General features: G+C 46.9%; 1 protein-coding gene across 6 annotated transcripts in view; it reads right to left on the bottom strand.

Annotated features, from left to right (window-relative positions):
- The window catches only part of tanc2b (tetratricopeptide repeat, ankyrin repeat and coiled-coil containing 2b), a 172129-nt gene that overhangs the window by 86285 nt on the left and 63323 nt on the right, over positions 1-22521 (bottom strand). For 5 of the 6 annotated variants that reach the window (XM_036521352.1, XM_036521361.1, XM_036521343.1 and 2 more), the window contains exon 4: positions 14095-14194. In XM_036521352.1, coding sequence (XP_036377245.1) covers positions 14095-14161 — 67 coding nt within the window. In that variant the 5' untranslated portion in view covers positions 14162-14194. Of the gene's footprint in view, positions 1-2334; positions 2471-14094; positions 14195-22521 lie in introns of those variants that run through there. The other variant, XM_036521378.1, reaches the window with a different exon arrangement.

Consider the following 22521-nt stretch of genomic DNA (forward strand, 5'->3'; position numbering starts at 1 on the left):
GGGGGTAGCCATTAGCCTGTGGCTGAGTGAGCCCGGAGTCTCAGAAGGATAGAGTGCCCTTGGTGTGATGCCCTCTTCCCTGTCTCTATCACACACTCCCCTTCCCTGTCTCTCTTACACACTCCCTATCTTCCATAGACCTTCCATCAAGCATTCCCACTCAGTACCTGTTCATACTCCTACATACACTCACTGTCTCTCCTCTCTTTCATACATACACACACACCAGAATGAACACATATACACACACAAGTGTACAGAGCTCACACACACATGTGAGCGCACACACAAAAACACATGCACGCACACGCGTGCACACACACACCCACACACACAAAGGTCTTACAAGCACTATGAACAGACTGAATAATGAATTGTCCATGGCTGTTGGCGAAAGCTTTGGTTCTATACTAGTTCTGTATTTACAAGCCTACCTGCATATTTCTCAATTTGCAGTAAATTGTCAAGATGAAAATGCACTGAGTGAATGTCTCGTCTCAAGATTTGCCTGATGTATTCTTTGTCTGATACACCTACAGTGCTCCTCGGTCAGTCGTCATGTTTCAGTGGCCTTGGAATTTCAGGATGGCATCAGCACCCCCTTTTCCAGAGGAATGGAGTGGCCCGGCCCCCATGGAAAGCATGAGGAGACAGCATGGTCTGGTTGGGGGGGGGGGGGGGGGGTGTGGAGGCGCAGGGCCCACGCCTGTCTGCACAGCCCGTAATGAGAGGATGATGGAGTGCTGATTACGCGGCAGCACTGGGTGGTGCAGAGCGCCGCTCGGCCTGTCTGCTCTGATAAACGACAGCGCTTGTGTGATGGATCCTTTAATCTCCTTTGCATCAGCACAGAGCCCACCACCTCCACGTGTGTGCCTGGCACTGGTAAGGCATGCTGTAGGGGCGTTGGTTTGGTCAGGGGTGGGGGGGAGGGGTAGCAGGCGAGGGGGCTGGGGCGGGGCCATGTCCCAGGACGATGAGGACTAGGCCACACGCATGGCGTCAGGTCGTGTTACATTGCACTGTGTTGAGGGCCTGTGGTCCCTGCATCTCTGGTATGTTTGGCTGCATCTTCAGGGGGCCGGCTGAAGAGGGTAAACCCGTGTCCCGGAGAGCGACAGGAGCTCGGCATCATGTGACCTCCCAGTCTGCACACAATTCAGGAGCACTCAGCGGCACCAACAATACAACATCCCTCCACGAGGGCCACTTCCAGCTATTCAAATGCAACAGCGTTCCTCTGTGAACAAGCCCATCCATCCAAAGCATTTCAGTCACAATGAGAGCAGTTCCTCAACTTGAAAAGGGGAAGAAAGCAGCGCGTCCCATGAAACAGTGGACATTCCCATCGAGGGAAACAGAATCCCAACGCATCAATTTTTAACAGGGATTCCTCGCAGCGCTCTACTGAATGCATCTGTAGACCTGGCCGTGTGACACAAAAACAGCCTTTTGCCAGAGGGGCTATTAGCAGGATATGACAGTGGTAGTATAAGAGACAGCAGGCAAGTGAAGAGAAGACAGAGAGAACTTATGCTGACTATCATTACCTCCCTTAAGTTTAACACATTAAGCTGGGTGTTCTTTTTCTCTGCCTTTGTTCTGCACAGAATTCCAGTGTGAGGAGAGTGGGTGGGTGAGAGAGCTGATGATGATGGCGTGGGACAAAGGTGGTGGTGGTGGTAATGGAGGGGGGAGGGGGGCTCTGCATCGGGGGTGGGGGTGTGGGTGGAGATAGCATCCAGTGATTTCTCTCAGCCCAAACATCTAATGCAATCGTCATGACGGGAAAAATGCCCTCTTCGCCAAATTACAGCCGAGGCGGCTTCTCCACGGCGACGAGAAAAAGCTGGCTCGGTAAAGGGCGATGGAGACACGCAAGCCACCCACCCCGCCCCCAACCCCTCGGACACCGAGCTCGGTAGAGGCGCAGCGCGACAGTGACAGGCGTCCACACGCGGCGTACCTGTGAGGGGTCAAGGTGCCACGCGGCGCAGAAAGACAAGGGGTAAGGAATGTATTCACCGGAACGATGAATGCACCGGAAAGCACTGGAGGAGGGGGTGTGAAAGCTGGCATGGGACCGCTGTGTAGGGTGAGGAGCACAGACGGACACACAGACGCGACACATGGGGCTCGGGCTCTCTGTGTTCACACCGAGGCGCACAGTCTCACTAGGTTCTGTTCAGTAGCCTCTCAATAGCCTCTCTGCTCTCCTATTCAGACGGGACCGTTCCCTCTAGCCACCCCTACACTGAAGCTTCCTCAGAGCCTGTCCCCACCATGCACTCTCCCCACCCATTCCCCGGCCCCTCACACCAGTGCGGCGCTCACCTCTGTCTGCTGGATGTCTCGGCTTCCCCAGCTGTTAAAATCCTGCACCATGGTAAGGAAGTTCAAGGACAAAGGAGAAGAGACTGAGGCGTGAGTACAGACAGCGAGAGAGAGAGAGGGAGGCAGAGATACAGAGTAGTACAGACAGAGAGAGAGCTCTCTGCAGTGTGAACAGTGTGGACAGCAAGTGCCAGGTGTCGGCGCACACACGCAAATCGCGCATGAACACACACACAGGCGTGCGCGCGCGCGCACACACACACACACACACACGTACACACAGGCAGGCGTACTCTCCCTCCTCCTCTCTCTGGCACTCTCTCGCTAGCAACGCTACAACTCCCTCTCATCCTCCCTCTCTTTCTCACTCAGGGCAGATTCTCTTAACCCCTTCAAAGCCAGAGTCACTCATCTGCTCATCTGTGCTGCTTCCTGCCTGTAGAGGAAACAACATGCACAAAACAAGGCACTCCCTGTCAGCTCTTAACCCCTTCCACTCTCCCGGTCCACAGTAACACAGAACCCTTTTAACCCTTTAACCCAAAAAAGCCATCAAAAGCCTGAAAAAAAAACCTGATTTTTTTTTTGTGTAATAATCCAAATCAAGTATTTCAAAACATTTAAATATGTTTCCATCACTCTGAAACTGGAGGTCAGACAACTTTTTGAAAAAAATTCAGTATATTAACATGAGTAATGCAGACTGGCATAAATACTGTACCTGAGAACAGCAGTTATATAAATTTGTGTAGTTACTGTTCAGCAGAGATTTATCGTGGCATCTTTATCACAACATTTGACCTTGCTGCTTCAGGTAGCACAAAGGATAGATAATATATAAAGGCAACTGAAATAATAACTTAAGCTATATCTTATACAAGAGGTGAATATTAAAAGCACCTATTCAATCTTTTTCAGTGTTCATGAGAGGTTGTACGGAGTGTGTGTGTGTGTGTGTGTGTGTGTGTGTGTGTGTGTGTGTGTGTGTGTGTGTGTGTGTATGTGTGTGTGTATGTGTGTGTGTTTGTGTGTCTGAATACTAATACTGTGTTGGAAATAGCTGGGTTACTCTCAAGTCTTAATGGATGGCAAGGGACCAAATTGTGGGGAGGAATCAGTCTGAAAGATCTCCTCTCATCTGATATCTGCCTCGCTGGGTGATGCTTAACTCAGCGTTAGGCCAAGGGATGCGTCTTCCACTTCCACAGAGGGGGCAGGAGTCAGGTGGGAGGAGGGTGCAGAAGCTGCCTCCTGTCCTGCTGCTGCCTTGACAGCTCTGTCCAGTGCCCTGTCACCTGCTCCTGTCTGTGTGTGGCTGAGTGGGCCTTCTGTGGGCCTCCCGGTGGTGACTTGAAGAAACCAAGCTACTATTCTGATATTGCTAATCAAATGAGGAGAAAATGAGAGTTCCCTGAAAAAGTGATGTTCATACCGATATTTATGAGGGTAAGACTTGTTTCTGGGCTCAAAGAGCCCAAAATATCAGCTCACTTAACATTATCAGCGCTCTTGTGTTCTTGGAATGGGAGCCGTAGTCCTAAAACTCTGTACAACAACACAGAGACATCTTTTCATGTCAACCACTGTGTTTTTACATGTCAACAGTACAAATACCAACCAGAAAGCTCACACAGCTTGCTTTTGAAGTGGGACCCCCATTTTGCTGAGAGGAAATTACAAAAACAATAAACTGCACTACAACAATAGGGCAACTAAGCCTGCAAATATGCTGTAAGGCAATACATCATCCATAGATAGAAAGAGAAGACAGAAAGAGAAGGAGAAGGAGAGAAAATAGGAGAGAGAGAAGGAGGAAAAGAGGAGGAAAGGGAGAAAGAAACAGGCAGTGAGAGTCAGAGAATGGTTGTGTGATGCAAGAGAGGGAGGTGAGGTTAGACCTGCACTGCCCACACACTGCGATGGAGAATAGAGGCAGCCTTTTAAACCCAGCAGGCTGCTCTCCAGCTCCAACCTGTACACACATCTGTGATGCACTCTCTATACAGGCTCTACAGCGGTGCAGTGCTGACTCTCACATTCCCTGTGCCTCTCCACAAACTCAGTTCTCATTTTACACCTCAGCCATCCCTCTGGACCTTTCTTCCATGGCCGTTCGGGCTCAGAGTCTTTGGCTTGTCTGTGGAAACCTCATCCTGAGGATGTCTGGGATGGTCAACAATGCCTGTATATGCTCCCCGGTTACCAGGCCCCTTATTCAGGTCACATTCACACAAACTGATATGGCAACATACGTTCACCTTGTCCCTTCCTTTCAAAAAACACATCAGCCTCCAGCTTTTCCCTTCTTTACAGATACCCTTGAGATCTGTTCACAGGCCACGCTGAAGGAGGAGATGGCCTCAGAACGAGGCACCGGGAGCAGCACATGCTCTGTGAAACACCAGGCACTGCAGTGGGAGTTGCATGAGCTTGCAGCAGCTCAGGCGGTGGGAGTGATGACACAGATAAACAATCCACTTCGCCTCCCAGCAGCGTGGCTTCAGACGGACCTCGGACAACTGCTGATTGGCAGCTGCCGCAGCCTGTGAGGAGCTATTCCATCTCCCTTAATTAAAAGCGAGCCGAGCGGCTGATAATTGTATCAGCCACCAGGAGAGGCAACCAGGCCGAGTTCGATCCAACGATGAGGGCCTAACTTCTGTTCTCATGCTACACCGCGCCCCCACCCCCTCAGCCCCCCGATCGATGTGGCATGGCAGTGGCAGCGTGCGGAGCAGACGGAGCATGCCTTAAGTTTGTGGTCAGCAGTGAGCTACAGGCTCCCTTTGTCTTCATCAACTGTAAAAAAAATGGCCTGAATGACTTCCAGATGGAGTTTTCATGTCGGAATCGTTTTTGACATGGCCTGCCGCTTGTACAGGCCAGAGGTTTGCTCATCTCTACACCCTCATCCAGCCACATGTTCTGTCGACGTCAATAGACACCGGAAGGAAAAGTGTCTCTGCAACATATTTTTACAGCACAGCATGGCTTCAAATAGACTTTGAGCTTGTTTTCTTCAGGCCCCATGAAACATGCCTGTTGTCTACTTATTACTGATTATGCAGATTTATTTGTTCCAGATAAGATTAGGGAAAGACAAGGCTACATCTAATTGGTGTGTTCGTGTACTTGTTTGCATCATGCCGACATAATGATACTTTCAGCATGTCAAATTCAGGGAGACAGAAGACATGCCTGTTTCCGGCTTACTCAACTCTGTCTGCTCTCAGCTTATCAAAGTACAGGTTCCTCAGATGAAGCTGAATGCATGATCACTTCCCACGTTTTTTCCTCTCACTGGATGACTCAAATCACACTATCAGGTTTTAGAAGCTGAGAAAGGCTTCTACAGGGTAAAACAATTTCACAACTTCTGCATGGCCACTGCAATCATGGAGGTCCATGGCAACGCAATTTGAAGGTAGACTGGGGGTTGTTGAGCACTGGGGTGTCCTAGTGTCTTGGGGAACAAGAAGGCATCAGTGACACAGGAGGGAATTGTGTCTGGGCAGCTTGCTCCATCTCCCCGGCCCCACTCCACGCATGTTCACTCCTCCCACTCCTGAGATTAACACGGCCCTGCTGGCCTCAGCCCTGCCCTGGCTTGACGTTCACTGCAATGCCACTCCATCGACATTATCTACCTCCAAGAGGAGCAAGGGGTCATAGCTGTCCATGGTAAGCACAAGAGAGGGAGAGAGAGAGAGAGCGGACACAGGAAGTTAAAGAATGAAATTGCATGCATCGTGAGAGTGATGGGCCTCTTGAGGAGGCCTGGAAATGATAGAAAAAATTATTGATATGACAGTGGGAGAAGAGTAAGATGGAGCCTTCCATTAAATCAAGTGAAACCTGAAGACCTTAGGCAATAAAGGAGCTGTAGAGAGGTATGTGACAGTTCCAGTTCTACTGTATCCTGATTGGTCCAGTTGACACTGGTCACTGTAGTGGTATGGAAAAGCACAGTAATAAGCTAATGGGGCTAAATGCTTGAGAGCTGGACTCAACCCAGGTCTGGAGTACCACAGACACAGATGTGTCTACCACAGTGGACCAGGAGCACTGGGTATGTCTTTTTTCCTCTCTCGGAGAGCAGTGTAACGGTTTACAACAGCAACCATTAGCTGTCCTGACAGGGACATTCAGGTCAAAGGCACCACTCTAAAACAGGTCAACAGATGCATGCGGGCAGCCATGACAGCAAAGTTATGTGGGGCAAGTGATAGGAGAGCTCTGGTAAGGGAACCCAAGTGTCACCACCGCTTCAGCAGATTAAGGGGGAGGCGATGAGGTCAACACCGCCCTTGCCTGAGCAACGCCAGCACATTAGTGCTGCCCTTTAATGGCCAAGCAGACCCAGCCATGACTGCCAGTGCTCCGCCTGCTCTTGGCTGTCATAGATGGCCGGCAATGAGGTCACACAGAGGCAACCACCACTGTGGTTGCGGCCTGAGGAGCAGACACAAGGGTCAGCTTTATGCCGTTTTATAGTCAGTTTATGGTGCATTAGTATCAGCTTAAATAGAAATGTTCTCTTTTTCAGAAGGATTCAGGAAAAACAGTGAATATTCTGGCTCACTTGAATGATTTATTAAGGTAATATCAGACTCCTTTGATAAAAAAAAAACTAGGCCTAAGCCCACCCAAACACAGCAATGGACCTTTGATTACTTGGAGAGATACACACATTCATGTACACTTTTACACCTAATCTATCCATAGAGGCTATTTAGCTCCTGCAGGGATACAGCATACACCAAACACATTAATCATACAGTAGGTACAGTTTTGCCAGGAGGAAGTAGGTTAGTGAAAGGGGTAATAAAGGGCACAGAGTACTGCAGCTCACACCATAGAATGAGCTTACCTACCCAGAATGCAGCGCAGGCGTCCTTCATTAGGGGTCACTATCCCTTATCACAGCAGTGTACCATTTGTTGTGTCACGGATTATGTTCACTTCATCACCAGTCATCCAGATGCAATTTATCCTGCATATCACTGCAATGTTTTTGTTGCTTAAGATGCACACCAGTAAGTCTGATACAGGTCCTGCCATTATAATATTCTGTTTAACGGTTTAACTAAAGGAAGATAAAACATTTTCATTTGCGAATGAAATTAAGTTGTGGCTCAGCACTGGAAGCAAATAACATCAGTAATATTGTTTGGGACCTTTCCATTCCTGACGATGACGAACACTGTTGCTATGGTCTGGGTGTGCACATGTATGTGTGCGTGTGTGCATGTCTATGTGTCTCATTGGAGAGGGACCAGAATGCTATAGCAGCACTGCAGGTCGTAATTCTCATAATTCTGGTATATAAAACCTCATGGCACTCTCTTTTTTGGTAGGCAGAATTTCCTTTTTTGGCTGTGCTGAAGAAAGCTCTATTTTCTATGTCTTTTGAATGGAAGCACAGGGGACCAGCCAATAATGAGCATGTAATTTGTGCACCAGGGCACCTGGGAGCTCCTCTATCTTAACAATGCCCTTTTTACAGAGAAGAGTGATGGGCAGGAGACAGGTTTTACTGATGACAGCATGTGCATGTGCATGCTATGGTGTGTGTGTGTGTGTGTGTGTGTGTGTGTGTTTGTGGGGGGGGGGGGGTATGGGTATGGGGGGGTCTTTGTCAAGCATATGGATTATGTGATAAAACCAACACCAATCCCAACAGTCTGAGTAGACTTCATTTTACTCATTCACATTGGAGAGTTCATATGCAAACTGGCATTATGGACTTCTTGTAAAGAACGTATCAAAGGGACATGGTTATCCATGAATCAAAACAAAAACAGCCACAAACAGTCCGTGTTGTGGTCAAAGCCTCCACAGGAAGCAAATTTATGACAAATGCTCTGCTATTGTTCTCCAAAGAGATTCAGTGCAGCACAGACAATAACAAACCCATTCCTGTCTGGCTGATTATTTCCAAAAGGTATACCCCATCTCATTAAATTAAAGTCCCTCTGCGATCTTTTGCCCTTAAGTGATTGCTTAATAAATGAAGGAAGGTTATGGGAAACAAGAAGACCTAGTCAGTGGCACCATGCAACACAGACTTGTTCCCATATAGGTTCTGCCAGCCTTCATTTCTGCATCCAGTTCTTCCAACAGTTCAATCTGTCAGATTGGAATGGATGAATAAATGAATAAATAAATCAATAGATAAAGGAGGATCTCATTAAGGGAAGAAATTCCAGAGAGAAGGACACAATAATCACCACCAGCCTCTATAAATCTCCTGTTTTGTCACCGTGCATAATTCTGACATAATCTGTGGCTTTGTGCTTGATGGCTCCGTTTGCCAAGTCAGTGAGTTCTAATTAGATGTCATCACTGCTGCAGAAGATGAGCCATCAGTTAGAAGGGGGGGCTGGTCCCAGACAAACTGGAGTGTCACTGTGAGCTGGCCATCACTGGCCAAATACATTGACTCTGTTGTCATCTGAACACATTATACTGAAATACTACCCCTGTTTACTATAACCTCAGCTTCAGCAATGAAAGTGCACATCCATTAGAGCAACACTGATTCCCATTGATATTGGTCAGAATTGTTCCCTCCAGATTATCAAGGGAAATCGCTGCATGGCAATATTCTATAACTGACGCATTTCAGACTGTGTCATTCTGGGCTGTATGCTTGGATTCTCATTGAAATGATAACGGTTTTGATTTCATTTTCTTACAAAAATGTGTGGCTGTGAGCTCGCCTTTTCAAGCAGAGAGGTAATTAACAGGCCCATGACTCAAAGCTGTCGTGTCTGTATGACCAGCTGAAAACAGTACGAAAACAGAACAAGAAGCATCCTTCAAGTCTCATGGCTATCAATGTCCTCACAACAAGACTCAAAATAGCTAACATAGGCTAGAATGAAAAAAACTGGTCTGAGCAAATACAAATCCAAGTGGCACTTCGCGGCCCAGGTACCTAACATCACTAAAGGGCTCCTTCTCAAAATCAACATTTATTGTATTGAGATAAGAGGAGTCCGGATTCCCGGAGGTCCGGTCCTTCCGCCCCAACTCCTGCCCAACACGACACCTCCCCCGCCCACCAGATTGTCTGTGTTGCCCCCCTCTGAGCGATAATTAGAAACGCCGCAGCTCTATTTTGATCCCCGGCTCGGAGACGCTCAATTTACTCCCTGCCATAAACAGTAATTGGCGTGTCATGCTGCCAGCCTCCCCCCTGGCTGACTTCACTGCCTCCTTGCCGGTGAAAGGGCCAGCCCTGCTTGCCCATCAGCCACATGCTCAGTACACACCGGCGATGCCACCTCGTGCCTCTCTCTGGCCTTGGTCTGCCTTAGTGCTTTAATGACCCTTGAAGACAATGGCGGTCACTCTTCCAGTAGCTCACACACCATTCAGCCCTTTAACACAGTCCTCATTCATGCTTAGGTGTGTGCAGTATGGCTTATTACTTTGCTCTTAAGAATCCTGAAGAACAGACCCTTTCCTAAAAGGAATTTGACTGTTTATGCCTTTTATCTCTCACAAGTGTTTATCTTTAAGCCACTTTAAGTTATAGCTCCTGTTTTATTCACATAAGTGAGTCATCAGGCGTACATCATTTCCAGTAAAATTCAAGCTCAATACAAGAACATAGAGAGCAAATGGATCAGAAAACATTAAGAGTGAAAAATAAGAAGTACAAGATGTTCCAACCTATGCAGTGTGAAGGCTGAATCGACCAGCTGATCAAGAGCTAAAACTGGTAAGTATGATGACAAACTGCTCTGAACTTCAGGTAGGATTTCCCATGATCCTGCAGAGGCAGTGACATGATGACAAGTGGCTATAGCTCTACTTAATCTCCTCTCTCTGGAGCGGTCTTACAGTTCAGGGTATTCCATGCTCAGTGTTGTCCTGTTATACTACTGGCCAGGCTCTCCTTGGGTCCCTGGGGGACCAGTAGTAGCTTGGCTTGTAGGCACCAAATGGCCTCAGCACAGGACCATGTGACCAGCTATTACAGCAGACTAAGGAAGGATTCCAAGCAAGCAGACTGAGGGTGGCACATAATACAGCGCAGGGCCAGCACTGGAGAGCTCTCAGTACACAGCTGGACACCGGCCGCATACTGCGGCCTCAGAAGTGAACCTCACTCCAAGTGCTGGGCCCTACAGACATGTGATTACAGCAGGGTCACAACTGTAGATCCGCAGGGCATGGATTTTGGTCCATGTGAGTCAGCACTAAAACAAACCAAACAAACTAGCAGGGGATCTGACCTGCTGGATTTCTTCATTTTCTCTCTAGGGCCACAGTTTTGCACCTCTTTGGGTCACAGGGCTCATGTTGTAGTTGGAAGATGACAGGCTGTGCAGCAGTAGACTGAGGACACTGAGTAACAGCTCTCCTCTGCCATGCAATGTCTGATCGTCTCATCAGTCACACAGGCTCTCCGGGCACTGCTCCTCACCTCGTAGTGACGATGGATAATGAGCACATGCAGAGAAAAAGATACATGCATGCATCTGCACTTCCATCAGACTGTATCTGCCACTGTCCCCTGAGAGAGTCAGAAGTGAGACCGGACCACTGGGATTCCAAACGCTCTTGTCTATCAGGGCTAACAGGTGCTGCTGAAGACACCAAAGCCCTCCATCGCTGTCTACCCATGTCACCAGGAGACTGGAGGAGATTACATAACAGTGCCTTGTAGCGCATACAGCAAAGGGGGGCTCCATCAAGAATACCACATACTGCATACTTCATATGGAACAATGTTTCAACCTCCCAGTCACCTTGACCCCACATCCCAGAATAGCACAGAGCTGTCTGCTTCACATAGCACTCATAATCTTGAGTACCTCCACATGCTTGACTGCAGGAAGGATCTATATAATTCTGTGAGTTCAAGGTAAAGTCGACACCAGCAATAAGACCCTGCTCTCTGTAGAAACTCCTATACTCAAACACACATTCACCCCCAATATCTAGTAAACAAGAAGCTATAATCCACATACCTGTTACTAAAAATTGTTTGAGAGGAAGAACTACAAGTTCCAACAAGCCACAGCCTCCATTTTACAACTGCTTCCAGACCCACCACCTGGAGATGTTTCTGTAACAATGGCTACATTTCAGTTAATAATCTGGTTAGCTCTACAGTAGCACAGCGGGAACACAAAGAGCTGCTTTATCAGAGAGACAATAAATACACACTTGTTTTCAAAGAAAGGAGAAGAAAAGAGGACTGTTCATGGCCCTTGCTGCTCTGAATGCAGTGGCTTGTTTGACGGCGGGAATCAGCGGAAGGCCGAGGCAGCGAGTAAACACAAGCGTGGCCAAGACACTCTACCTGTGCGCTCACCCCCCTGCTGATGCAAGACTCCGACTTCTGAGGAAAGAAAATAAACAGCAAAAAAACAGCGCCGTGGCTACGAGGACTACTGTGATGACTGCTGGGGGCTGTTCACTGGAACACAGAGACGGCTCTGCAGATAGAGCATCTGGCAAATGTGGCCTCTCTGAATGGCGGCTGTCTTTTGCTTTTTGGGAGGTGAAATGGCCCGGAGTCACACAGAGATCCTTTTCATTGCCCGCAGGGTCTCTCCACTTGAAGCCCCACTTCTGAAAATTTCACACCAATTTATCTCTAGCTGGTTGGGCTCTGGTGGTGTTTGAGTGAAGCTCCCTTAGTGTGTCGCCAACTGCTCTCCCCAAGAGTACCAGAAATACACATGAGTGGCACCTTCACCCTGAGAGATGGGAAATGCCAGGCCATGGGTCAGTACTTCCAGAAAATCAAGGGCAATCTCAAGGCTAAATTCAAGCCCTCTGTGCTGTACTCTGTGTGCAGCTTCTGTCAAAGGAAGGTGAAGCATAACCATGAAATTTTGCCACAGTGCTAATCCTAATGCTATATGCTCACACGCCACCCGTTAATGCTAATTAAAATGCTGACTTATAATACATAAGTCAGCATTTACCAACGAAAAATACTGAGCTAACTAAAGAGTAATTTTACAGGGCCAATTATTGCCGCACTAGAACAACATCATGGTCATTGTACACTGCGTTAGAGTAAAGATGCATGTAAAATACAAAAACTAGCTGCTGATCAGCTGGGGGACTCTGCTGGAAGAAAGTGGGCCCCCGTTCATGTTGAGAAGACGGGACACTGATGTCACATGCACACAAAACGGGGGAGCCAGTGTAGAGTAGGGCACAGTATGTGAAGCTTGTACTAGAAACACATTTGATTTAGAAAGCCAAGGAGGGTCCAAATCCTACATTGGAGACATGTCAATAATAACTGGCTCATTACTAGTCATGCTTGCTGTTGGTTTTCTACATACATTTATCCACCATCCTGTGGATCACGCTTGTTATCGGCACAGGGGGACTTCCTCTTCTCTTTGAGGGACAGTGAGCACCATGAGGGAGCAACGTTGCACGAATGAATAAAATACACTGAATGTCCAAAAGAGGGAGTGTCGTTATTCAGTCACTGCTACACTATTCATAGACGAAGACACAATTGCGTTACAAGTCTACTCTAAATACCATTTCATGCTGCTGCCAAGGCTCTTTCATCTCTGGGTACTGAAACATTTAGACTGATTTACTACTAAACAATAATAACCACCTAAAGCTTAGGAACCTAAGTTCCCAAAATTGATTTCATTGCTTATTTTTATCCAATGCACATTATGTTTTAAAATACTGAAAGAAAGAAAGTAATACATATGATATCTTCTGGACTTTCAACAGCAGAACAGGATGCTCAATAATCATGTGAGTGCACCGCACAACATATTTCACTTCTCCTCAAGAATCACACACTGGCTAGCAGGAGCAGAGGAAAACCCTTAGACTGCACATTCTTACACAGTAATAAAGGGCCTGGCTTGTTGGGCTGTTTAAGTGTGCGGTTTTTATATTGCTTAGCAATATTCCCGCAACTTACAGAATTATTACATTATAATGGAGCTTCTGCAGTTTTCCCATGCTGTGAAAGGAGCTCATGCTTTTAAACTTGTTGCTCTTGGCTTCCACTGGCCCTGCCACATCAAAGCCCCAGATTTTCCTCAGAGTGGAAGCACACGGGAGCCGAGTGTCTTCAACACACAGAACACAGGAGGCCATGGTGTCTCAAAGGACGGACGACGACACCTGTTAACAGCTTAACGGTCTAACGGTGGGTGCTGCCGACTGTGATAGCGCAGAGCACCCGCAGGCCCCTTCGGGAGACGCATCGCGGCTGGCACGTAAATATAGCACAGGGCGAGAGGGGTGCGCTCCCTCGCGTCACACCTCCCTTTCATACATTCCACCCTCCAGTGAGAAGTGCTCTTCCGCGCTCTCACAGGGGGGAAAAACAGTACTGGTCACACCATCTCCGACGTCCTCGCGTGGCCAACGTCGCTTGAGCTTGGCTTCCCGCCATGGGGGGTTGTGTCCATTTCGAAACTGACCCTGCCGACAAGAGCGGCGCTTTGAGCGGTGGGTGGATTAGAGAGATAGGCTCACTGTTGCTGGACGAGGGGGGCGAAGAGGGGTGCATGTCTGGGCTCAGGCTTAAGGAAGGGGGTTAAACTGCTTCTGGACAAAAGAGCTGGCCTTAGTTTGGACACCACTCTGCAGCTGTCACTAAATGGCATGGCTGGGCTGAGCATGTGGTAGAGAAAGAGATGCCAGGGACAGTAGATTGTATATGGTAGAGATAGTGTATTGTGACAAACACTTAATGATATTTCACAACTGACTAGGAGCTGGTACAAGGGCTGGGTCACTTACCGCTGTTGCGGTTCTTGCGGTTGGATTTGCCGCCGCTAAGCAGCATTTTCAAGCTGTTCCTGAACATGGCTGCTCCGGACCACAGGGGCTATGGAGAAATCTGCAGAGAAACAGAGAAATGCTGTGAGCAGCATGTTCATGACTGGATAAACACACACACACACACACACACACACACACACACACACACACACACACACACAGTACAGGGTCAGCCTGTGTCAAAGTCCTAAAGTACAGTGCTGGACTCAGCCATTGTTCCCTTCACTCAGTCACTTCAATTAGAGTAGCTGACCTGTATGTTACTGCAGATAAGGAGGCATAATATAGGATTAGCATGGCGATCACTTCAATTACCTGCACGAATTGGTGTCGCTGCAATTAAACACACCTGCAGAAGCTGGAGGTCAAGGGCGCATTAGATAAACAGACTAGTAAGCAGACAAGTGAGGAGACAGCGCCGGTTAGGAAGGAATAAAATCAATGTGTTGGAATAAGTGGACCCGTTTAATATAGTGAGCTGTATGAGGTGCTGTGTAAAGCATCTGCCTCTGCTGGGGGAATAGCAGAGCAAGAGACTGGGGTTCAACAAACGTGTCCCGATTATGCCAGTCTTCGTCACCTCGGGGACACCAACAGAGAGAGCGGTGCTGCCTGCTAAAGCAGGACCTTAGAGCACTGTGCCTTCTTCAATTACTGTTGTTCAATCAGAGGTGGGGTTAATCTGGACACTTACAAGACATGGACAAACAGGACTACAAAGCAGAAAATCAAAGCCAAAATCTGTCTTCATTCCTGCCCAAAGCGTCGAGTAAACAAACAATGGTCCTATCATTTCTCTCTTGTCACTTCTAAAAACTCTCTGGCAACTTCGCTTACAGTATCTTATAATGCTGTCCATTGCTAAATTAGATTAGCCACAAAGCTAGCTAATGCCATGTTAGCTGCGAAAGGGTTAAACCAGAGGGGACACGTAAATAAATGTGAGATGAACAAGTATTTAACATGGTTTGGTAGGCAAACAAAGTTATCTAGCTTGTCTTTCAAACATTTAGTGTGAAATCCCAAAGCCGCAAGTCCTCGTTGCAGACAGTCATGTGGATGCATTCAACAGCAGCGTTTACTCTAGATCACTGTATCAGTTTACTGCATAGTTTAAGATGGCATGATATTTTTTTTAAACTTTTTTGTATTTTTATACATTTGACTCTTATTTATCAAAACTTTAATATATTTTTGTTCAAATGTACTTTTGTTCAAAGTACTATTTATGACAATAAAACAAGTTTATTTTTAAACTGCATTATGGCATGTTATCTTGGTGAGGACTCTTAAATAACTACTCATAACAAACGGTAGAGAAAATCTTTGTTTATGTTATGTGTTTCAGGGAAAAAAAAAAGAATATCGGCCGATATATCATTGTCAGATTTTTAAATCCTCAAATATCGAAATCGGTATTGGTCTTAAAAATCCGATATTGGTCGGGCTCTAATATGAAGTATACTTCATACACAGCTGAAAGGAATGAGGGGAGATATACAAGGTACACACGGTTGCCGCAGTAACCTCCAGTAAACAGAAAAACAGATGCATGCTTCGCTGCTCTGCGACTCCTGCTATTTGGTTCTGATAAACCCTCACCTTCTGTACAGCATGACAATAGCATTAAGGGGGATAACACTCCCAACAACACTGCATGTATAATTCAGTCAAGCCATTAGCTGTGGCAGTGCTGGCTATTCCACTCTGTGAGAAAGCGTGACATGGTGTGTGGCCGATAGAAGCCAGGCTCTGCGTGTTGCTGTGAGTGAACAGAGTGTACCCGGTAATCTCTGATTACAGAACTTCCCCTGTCCCTATGTCTCTCCCTCTCTCCTTCCCTCTCTCCTTCTCTCTCTCTCTCTCTCTCTCTCTCTCTCTCTCTCTCTCTCTCTCTCTCTCTCTCTCTCTCTCTCTCTCTCTCTCTCTCCCCTATCTTGCAAAAATTCTTGAGCAAACACTACACTACTTAAAAACAAGATTCCACTTCAGGACATTGTTTTGACACAAAGAAGGAAAATACACAAGATTCAGATTCCAAAAACAGCCACACCCTATTCCCCCACTCCAAAAAACTACCATGTTAACTAACCGAGTTTCTTAGGAAACCGCTGGAGGACCACAGGATCTCAAATGAAGACAGTGAGTTCAGTGCAGCTCCATGAGGAGCTACAGCAGAGAACCGGGTCACAGTGCAGGCAGTGCTCCTCGAGAGGCCACAAGAGTCAGACAATCCCGAGCCTAGAGGGCACCCTGAAAATTTGCAACATTCATTAAGGACCAATTAATCGAGGACAACAACTCTTAAAGGCTAGTGCACACATGCCTGGAAAGTACCCAACAGCTGCTGACTCAAAGGCTGTCTTAACTGATATCTTATCTTTCCGAAAGAAGATGCTTTCACCCCCTGAAAGTTATGGCAGGTCGACAGACCATTGCGAAAGCAGAAATGTCATGCTGGTCCTGTTGGCTGCAGCAAGAGCAAAAAGAGAAAGTGAGTGTAAAACAGGCCCAACTGCACATCCAGGCCCCCACAAGCTCTGTGACTGAGCACAGTCTGGATGTAATGAACAGTTGCATCCTCTGTCCCTGGCAGTGACTCAGTCATCCGTTTTGGAATTCATTTCCGGTCCTGCAGAGTGCCACCACCCTTCCAAACATCCAGACAGCCAGACCAAATAAAGGGTGAAGATAATGACTAGCCAGCCACAAAGATCTGATTAAGCATGTGGCATAAGCACAGAGGGAAACCTCTCCTCTACCCACAAAATAAAATTAAAAAGAAGAAGTGATATGGTAGCAGGAGAAGCCAAATAAATGAACTCATTAGGTGTACGTGTGAGGCTCACTCTGGGCTCGGGAGTGTGCTGAGCAGGTGGCTGGATTCAAAGGTGAACGTAGTAGAGGAAGGATCTCTATAGCGAGCCTGCAGTAGCCGCACCTGTAAAACTGTGCACAAAGATGGCGGGGAGCACCCAGCGCCTCTCCTTACCGCCACCAGCTCTACACTGTGAGCGCTATTAAACAGCACGCGTTATTAAAAACTAAACACCGTCTGTTATAAACAACAGTGTGCGTAATTAACTGCCGCCTCCATTAAGTGCTTGGTGCGTTTTTTCCCCCTCAAAACATTTTGTTTTCCCCAAAATCTGTCAACGCCTGGTGCAGAAAATGGTGGGCGGAACACCGCTTCCTCAGCGAAGGATGTCAACACCCTGCAGCTCCCTGTCGCCTCATTACAAGGGTGTGTGCATGTGACAATGCATGATGAAACAAACGGGGAGGACAGAAGGAGAGAGGCTGGCAAGTGGGGGGGGGTGAGGTATAGGTGGGTTCCAGAAAAGCCAGCACTGGAGAAAGTGATGCCCATTCCACCATAGCAGTGACCTGGACTTCAGCAGCATTGGAAGGATAGGCAGTACCCTGACTATCCTCGGCTGCCTGTTCAGTTGTTTGGAGCACTCAGTCTCTCAGCCATACTCCCACTACTCTCTCTCTCTCTCTCTCTCTCTCTCTCTCTCTCTCTCTCTCTCTCTCTCTCTCTCCCTCTCTCTGTCCATCTTCCTTGCTTACTCAGTGTCTCTGCCCTGCTGTCTGGATGCACTGAGCTCCTTGTGTAATGAGTGGAGGGAGGGAACAGATGTTCCCCGTTAGACAGGAATGACTCAGCGAGCTCACAGGCAGGTTCTGGGTGAAGTGGGGAACAGGCCCACCAGCCTTCCCCTGGCCAGTTCCAAACCCATACAACAACAACAACATTGACAGAGGAACACGGAAAAGCTCTTTGTGCGACCTGCCCCCCGTCCTTAGTCACCCGTCTGCAAGCAGACTCTCCGTTCCCCCCCACACCACTTTCTGCTTCCAGGAGCCTCACACCCCGCCAGCTCCCTTTCATCAGGGGTTATGTGACAGTCTCCAGAACGCACCAACATTTAACTCTTCTACAACTGGGGCCAACTCCCCAGTTCCTCTGCTCTATCTGTGGGGTACATCTCAAGGAGGTGCAGAGATCCTTCCCTTTAGGTGTGGGGAAGCTGTGAAAGTGGCTGAGCTGTGTGCTGAACACGCTTGTAAACCCTAGCCAGGTTGACAATCAGTAGAGGCAGACTCCCAGCTGTGGGTGAAATTTGGCCCACAGAAACCTCATCACAGACCAGCCCCAGCTCGATCCAGTCACTGGTTGCAACGCATTCACAGTCTGTTTAACAGATGGGTGACTCAAGCCCTCTGCAGACATTAGGATTCAGACTGACAGTCTCACTCACCTCTTCCTGCTCATTACTTAGGTAAGACTCCGGCGGTTGTTTTTTATAGCTGTCTGATAAAGATAACCCTCTGCGCACAGCTAGTGGGTGAGGGCTATCAACGCAAAATGAGAGCAAGCTGGGGGTCCTGTGACCCAGCCAGGGGCAGGTCTGGGTGTGTCTGGCACCGTAGCCGTCACACTGCTGAGGACACATCAGTCTGCCACAGGGTTCAGTGCTGCAGTGCATATGGCAGACCAGTGAGACTTGGCTGAGGTGTCAGTTATGCCTGACTTCAGCCTCCGCTGTCACCTCTGCTTATGTATTGTCAGTGCGTTTTGTACTGCCAGTGTGCTTCTGAATTCTGTATGCCTTTCTGTACTTTCTGTTTCTGTGAGTCTTCAACTTCTAGAACTGTAGATATGATTTAGAATAAGAACTGAACATGCGATTTGGGGAGGCAAGCAAAGAAAAATAAGCATGGAAAAAACCATGAAACAAATAGCCGACTTGCCAAAGTCATTTGAATTTCCATAATTATTTATGTCACGCAGTAGCACATTATTAAGAAGAATGGCTTTAATATGTACACATTACAGTTTCAATTAAAAGCCAAGAAACCAAAACGAGATAAGGGTGCTAACACATTTTATGGTTGATACAGAAAAATGGGATTAAGTCTGATAAGGCGAAACTCCAGACTCTGGGCTGTTTCTCCATAACAAAAACTTGTACGTAGTTATTAGAAGTTAGTCATTCAGCGACCTCTCAGATTTGAATAAAATGCTGATGAAGTCTTGAATCTTATTTGAATCTTATGTGGTTTTCCACAGAAATCGTCACCATGGTAAGCATCTCACTACTGGGCTCAACAGCCATGTTGGCTCTGCAGTATTTGAAACGTACTGCAGGTGCTGGTGCTGCTTTACAGCGGTGTGGGGGTGGGGGGCAGAGTAAGAGCAGGCACTGCAGTGGAGGTGGTGGACCTTTCCTTTTCTTTCTCCCTTTCTCTTCGAGAACCCTTAAGCGTCTCAGTACTTTATGTCATATGATCATTAATGAGATTTTTAAGCCTTTCAAAACAAACCACTTAAAGGTCATTACAGTTAAGGCGTAAAGTAACTGAAATTCAAAAGTAACTGAATTTCAGCTAAAACACACCAGGGAGTCCTCAGCCAAAACACATCAGGGAATTCACTTGTCCTTTTACAGTAATAGAAGATGTATGTTATAAGATGTATTATATATATATCCATTTTGCATACATCCTATATTTTGATGATGCTGAGGGTATACAGGTAAAGATCGTTAGCTTGGAGTCAGAGGTAGGGGTTGCACCTTGTGGGCTGAGATGATCCCCACCCTTGGACATCATATATGGCAACAGAAATTAGGAGATGGGGTGGAGGTGCTGTGAACAGATGACACAGAGGAAGTGGTGAGTGGGTTTTTTATAACTAAGGATGGGACAGATTTGTTGACTGCATAATAATAAAATGAATAGAAGACTAAAACAACAACACAAACTTATAATACAGTACAATATAAAAATAAAAAAATCTATGAAAATACAGACTGGCTAAATTTAAAAAATCCTGCATTGTACATTCTCACAGCAGCAGACAGTTCTGTCAGTTCAGATTGCATTGTAACAGTCTGTGCTGATACTACTCCAACTGGAGTGGGTGGCCATGGTCACGTAAGATCTGATTCATTTCATTGCTCATCAATGTTGTGTACAGATTAACTGTGGGCTCCTGATACCAATAATCTTGCTCACCTATTGGATCATATGCTGCAGTTTAACTCTGTCCTAAGCTTGCATGTTACCAAAGACACAGAAAAAACAAGAAGACCTTACACTTTAAAACCACAATATATAGTGAACATGCATTGCTTTAGTTTGCAGGCATAAAAAGCTTCACGTTTCAGTTGCTCCTCTATCATAAGGTTATGTTACCTGACCATTAAGTACACTAAGCAACTTTACACAATTCTACCATAACACAATAATGAGAAAATAGATAATGCACTGTTTTCCCTAGCACAGCAAAGTCCTGAAGGACCATGAAGTAAATATTAAATTAGAGCAAGCTCTTGCAGAATATAATAAAGGCTATGAAAGGAACCTTCAAGACAAATATATTTTATTTTGCATGTTCTACAATGAACAAACACAAAGAATACCACTTCTGCACATACTATAATCACTTTCAAACATGTGGGAAACGTTTGTATAATCAAGGTATGAATTCTGCACATTCTGATTATTCTTCTTACTGGTTGGTAGAAAAGAAGGGATTATACATCTAAAACTGGTCTGAATAATTCATGCCCTAATAGATATTTCAGGTGATGAATGGGGACATATAAATCTCTGCACAAAACTAACACTGACTGGACTGTGGTCGAGCAATCACCTCCACGGACAATCAATCTCCCCCTACTTAATTGTTTTATTTGCCTTGCATACAAGTCAGCGGTCACATTCTGCAGGGAAGGGGAGCAGTATCTTGCAAACTATTGATTTTCTTTCATGGAGAAATTAAACATCCATTCTCTAGACTTTCTTTTGTCTATTCATTGTCTGACTGGCTATTGTGTTCCAATCAAATCTGCTGGACAGGCAGCGTGCACAAAGACCACCTTTCCTGATTGCTTTATGAAGCTCTCTCACTGTGTGACAACTGCAGCTCGTCGCTACTCATTTATGCCTGGGTGTCACTGGGTTCACATTCAGGAGGCTGACAGACTCCCAGAGTGGGTTGCTATTTTTTTTTTTTTTTTTTTTTGGCTGACTAATAAGCCGGGGCTCTGAAAAGCTGCCACTGAACTCAGAGCTCCGTGATCTCTTCTGCGTACGAACGCTCCTTTTTCAAATGCATTTTTGGCAGGGATCATTTCGTGATCTGGCTGTGGTGGAACAGCACTCCACTGTAGCCCCTGAGTAAGAGCACTAATACCTTAATGTGTGGACTGTTTGAAACACAGTCTCAAAGGCCTGATGAATGTAAGGAGCGCAGGGGTACAGTTCAACTCCAACCCCCTCCCCCCTGCCCCTCCTCCTCCTCCCACAGCATAGCACCCATCACACCATGGCCACCGTCACCCTGATCCGGACCACCTGCCGAGCCAGTTATGAGATACGGAACCACAGTGTGCACCAACACGTGCGGTCTCCAGGCAACCGGGTGCAGACACCCACTTGACGGAAGGCAATGTGCATCATCTGTCAATCAATAGTTGCTGCAGAGGAACAAGAATTAAGATCATCACAGGAGACTGTGGGGCAGGGGCGGAGGGGAGAGGGGGATGGCATTTGGCAGGAGGGAATGGAGGCACATCCACACTGTTTAAACCAACTCCCTAGGTCCCGACCACTGATAACCGAATCTGAATGACCTGCTGTCAGCATCCCAGAGCTGTTAATTAAAGACTATTCCACCTGCCAGGCTACACTGCCCACACCGTATTTTTCCCTTTTGAAATGGTGTATTGAGAAGACATGGTTCAGAGAGTCCCTTGAAAAGCCTTTAAATCACCTTCAACAGCCTTGCATCATCTGAAGTATACAACAGCACTTCTATATGCATCTGCCTGGTGCTATGACACTGTGATGGTGAGGACTCTTAAGTGCAGATTACTGGCTAGGCGAGGCTCTGTGACTGCATAACCTGAAAATTATGACATGATGGTAGTATACATGATGTTATCTGGCAGGGGCTGTTAAAACAATAATAAATAAACAGGTTACGATGGCATTAGATATCTGAGACTTCTGGTGGTTTCAGGGATTTGGCTGACACGAACGCAGCTCTCGAGCCAGCTGCTCTGCTTGTTTCTGACCAGCCGTAAACAGGTGGCTGTTCATCAGCATGTACAGATACCTACTGCTGCCACTCCACAGGAAAAATGTAGGACAGGCCACCCAGGACAACAGCACTCCCTCTTCAACACATGAATTACGGGCATTGTTAGCAAATTTAGAATCTGAAATGCCAAACCCCCCTCCCCCCACATCCTTCACGTTTCAGGTCCGTCAGATAGGGCACCTGGAAATTATGGGGCATGAAATAAAGCTGCGGGTGACTGGTGTTTCGGGACGTGACAGGCCCAACCCGTCCCCACACGACCTCCGCGT

The sequence above is a fragment of the Megalops cyprinoides genome, chromosome 1 (genome assembly GCF_013368585.1).
Source record: "Megalops cyprinoides isolate fMegCyp1 chromosome 1, fMegCyp1.pri, whole genome shotgun sequence".
In the NCBI taxonomy this organism is placed as follows: Eukaryota; Metazoa; Chordata; class Actinopteri; order Elopiformes; family Megalopidae; genus Megalops; species Megalops cyprinoides.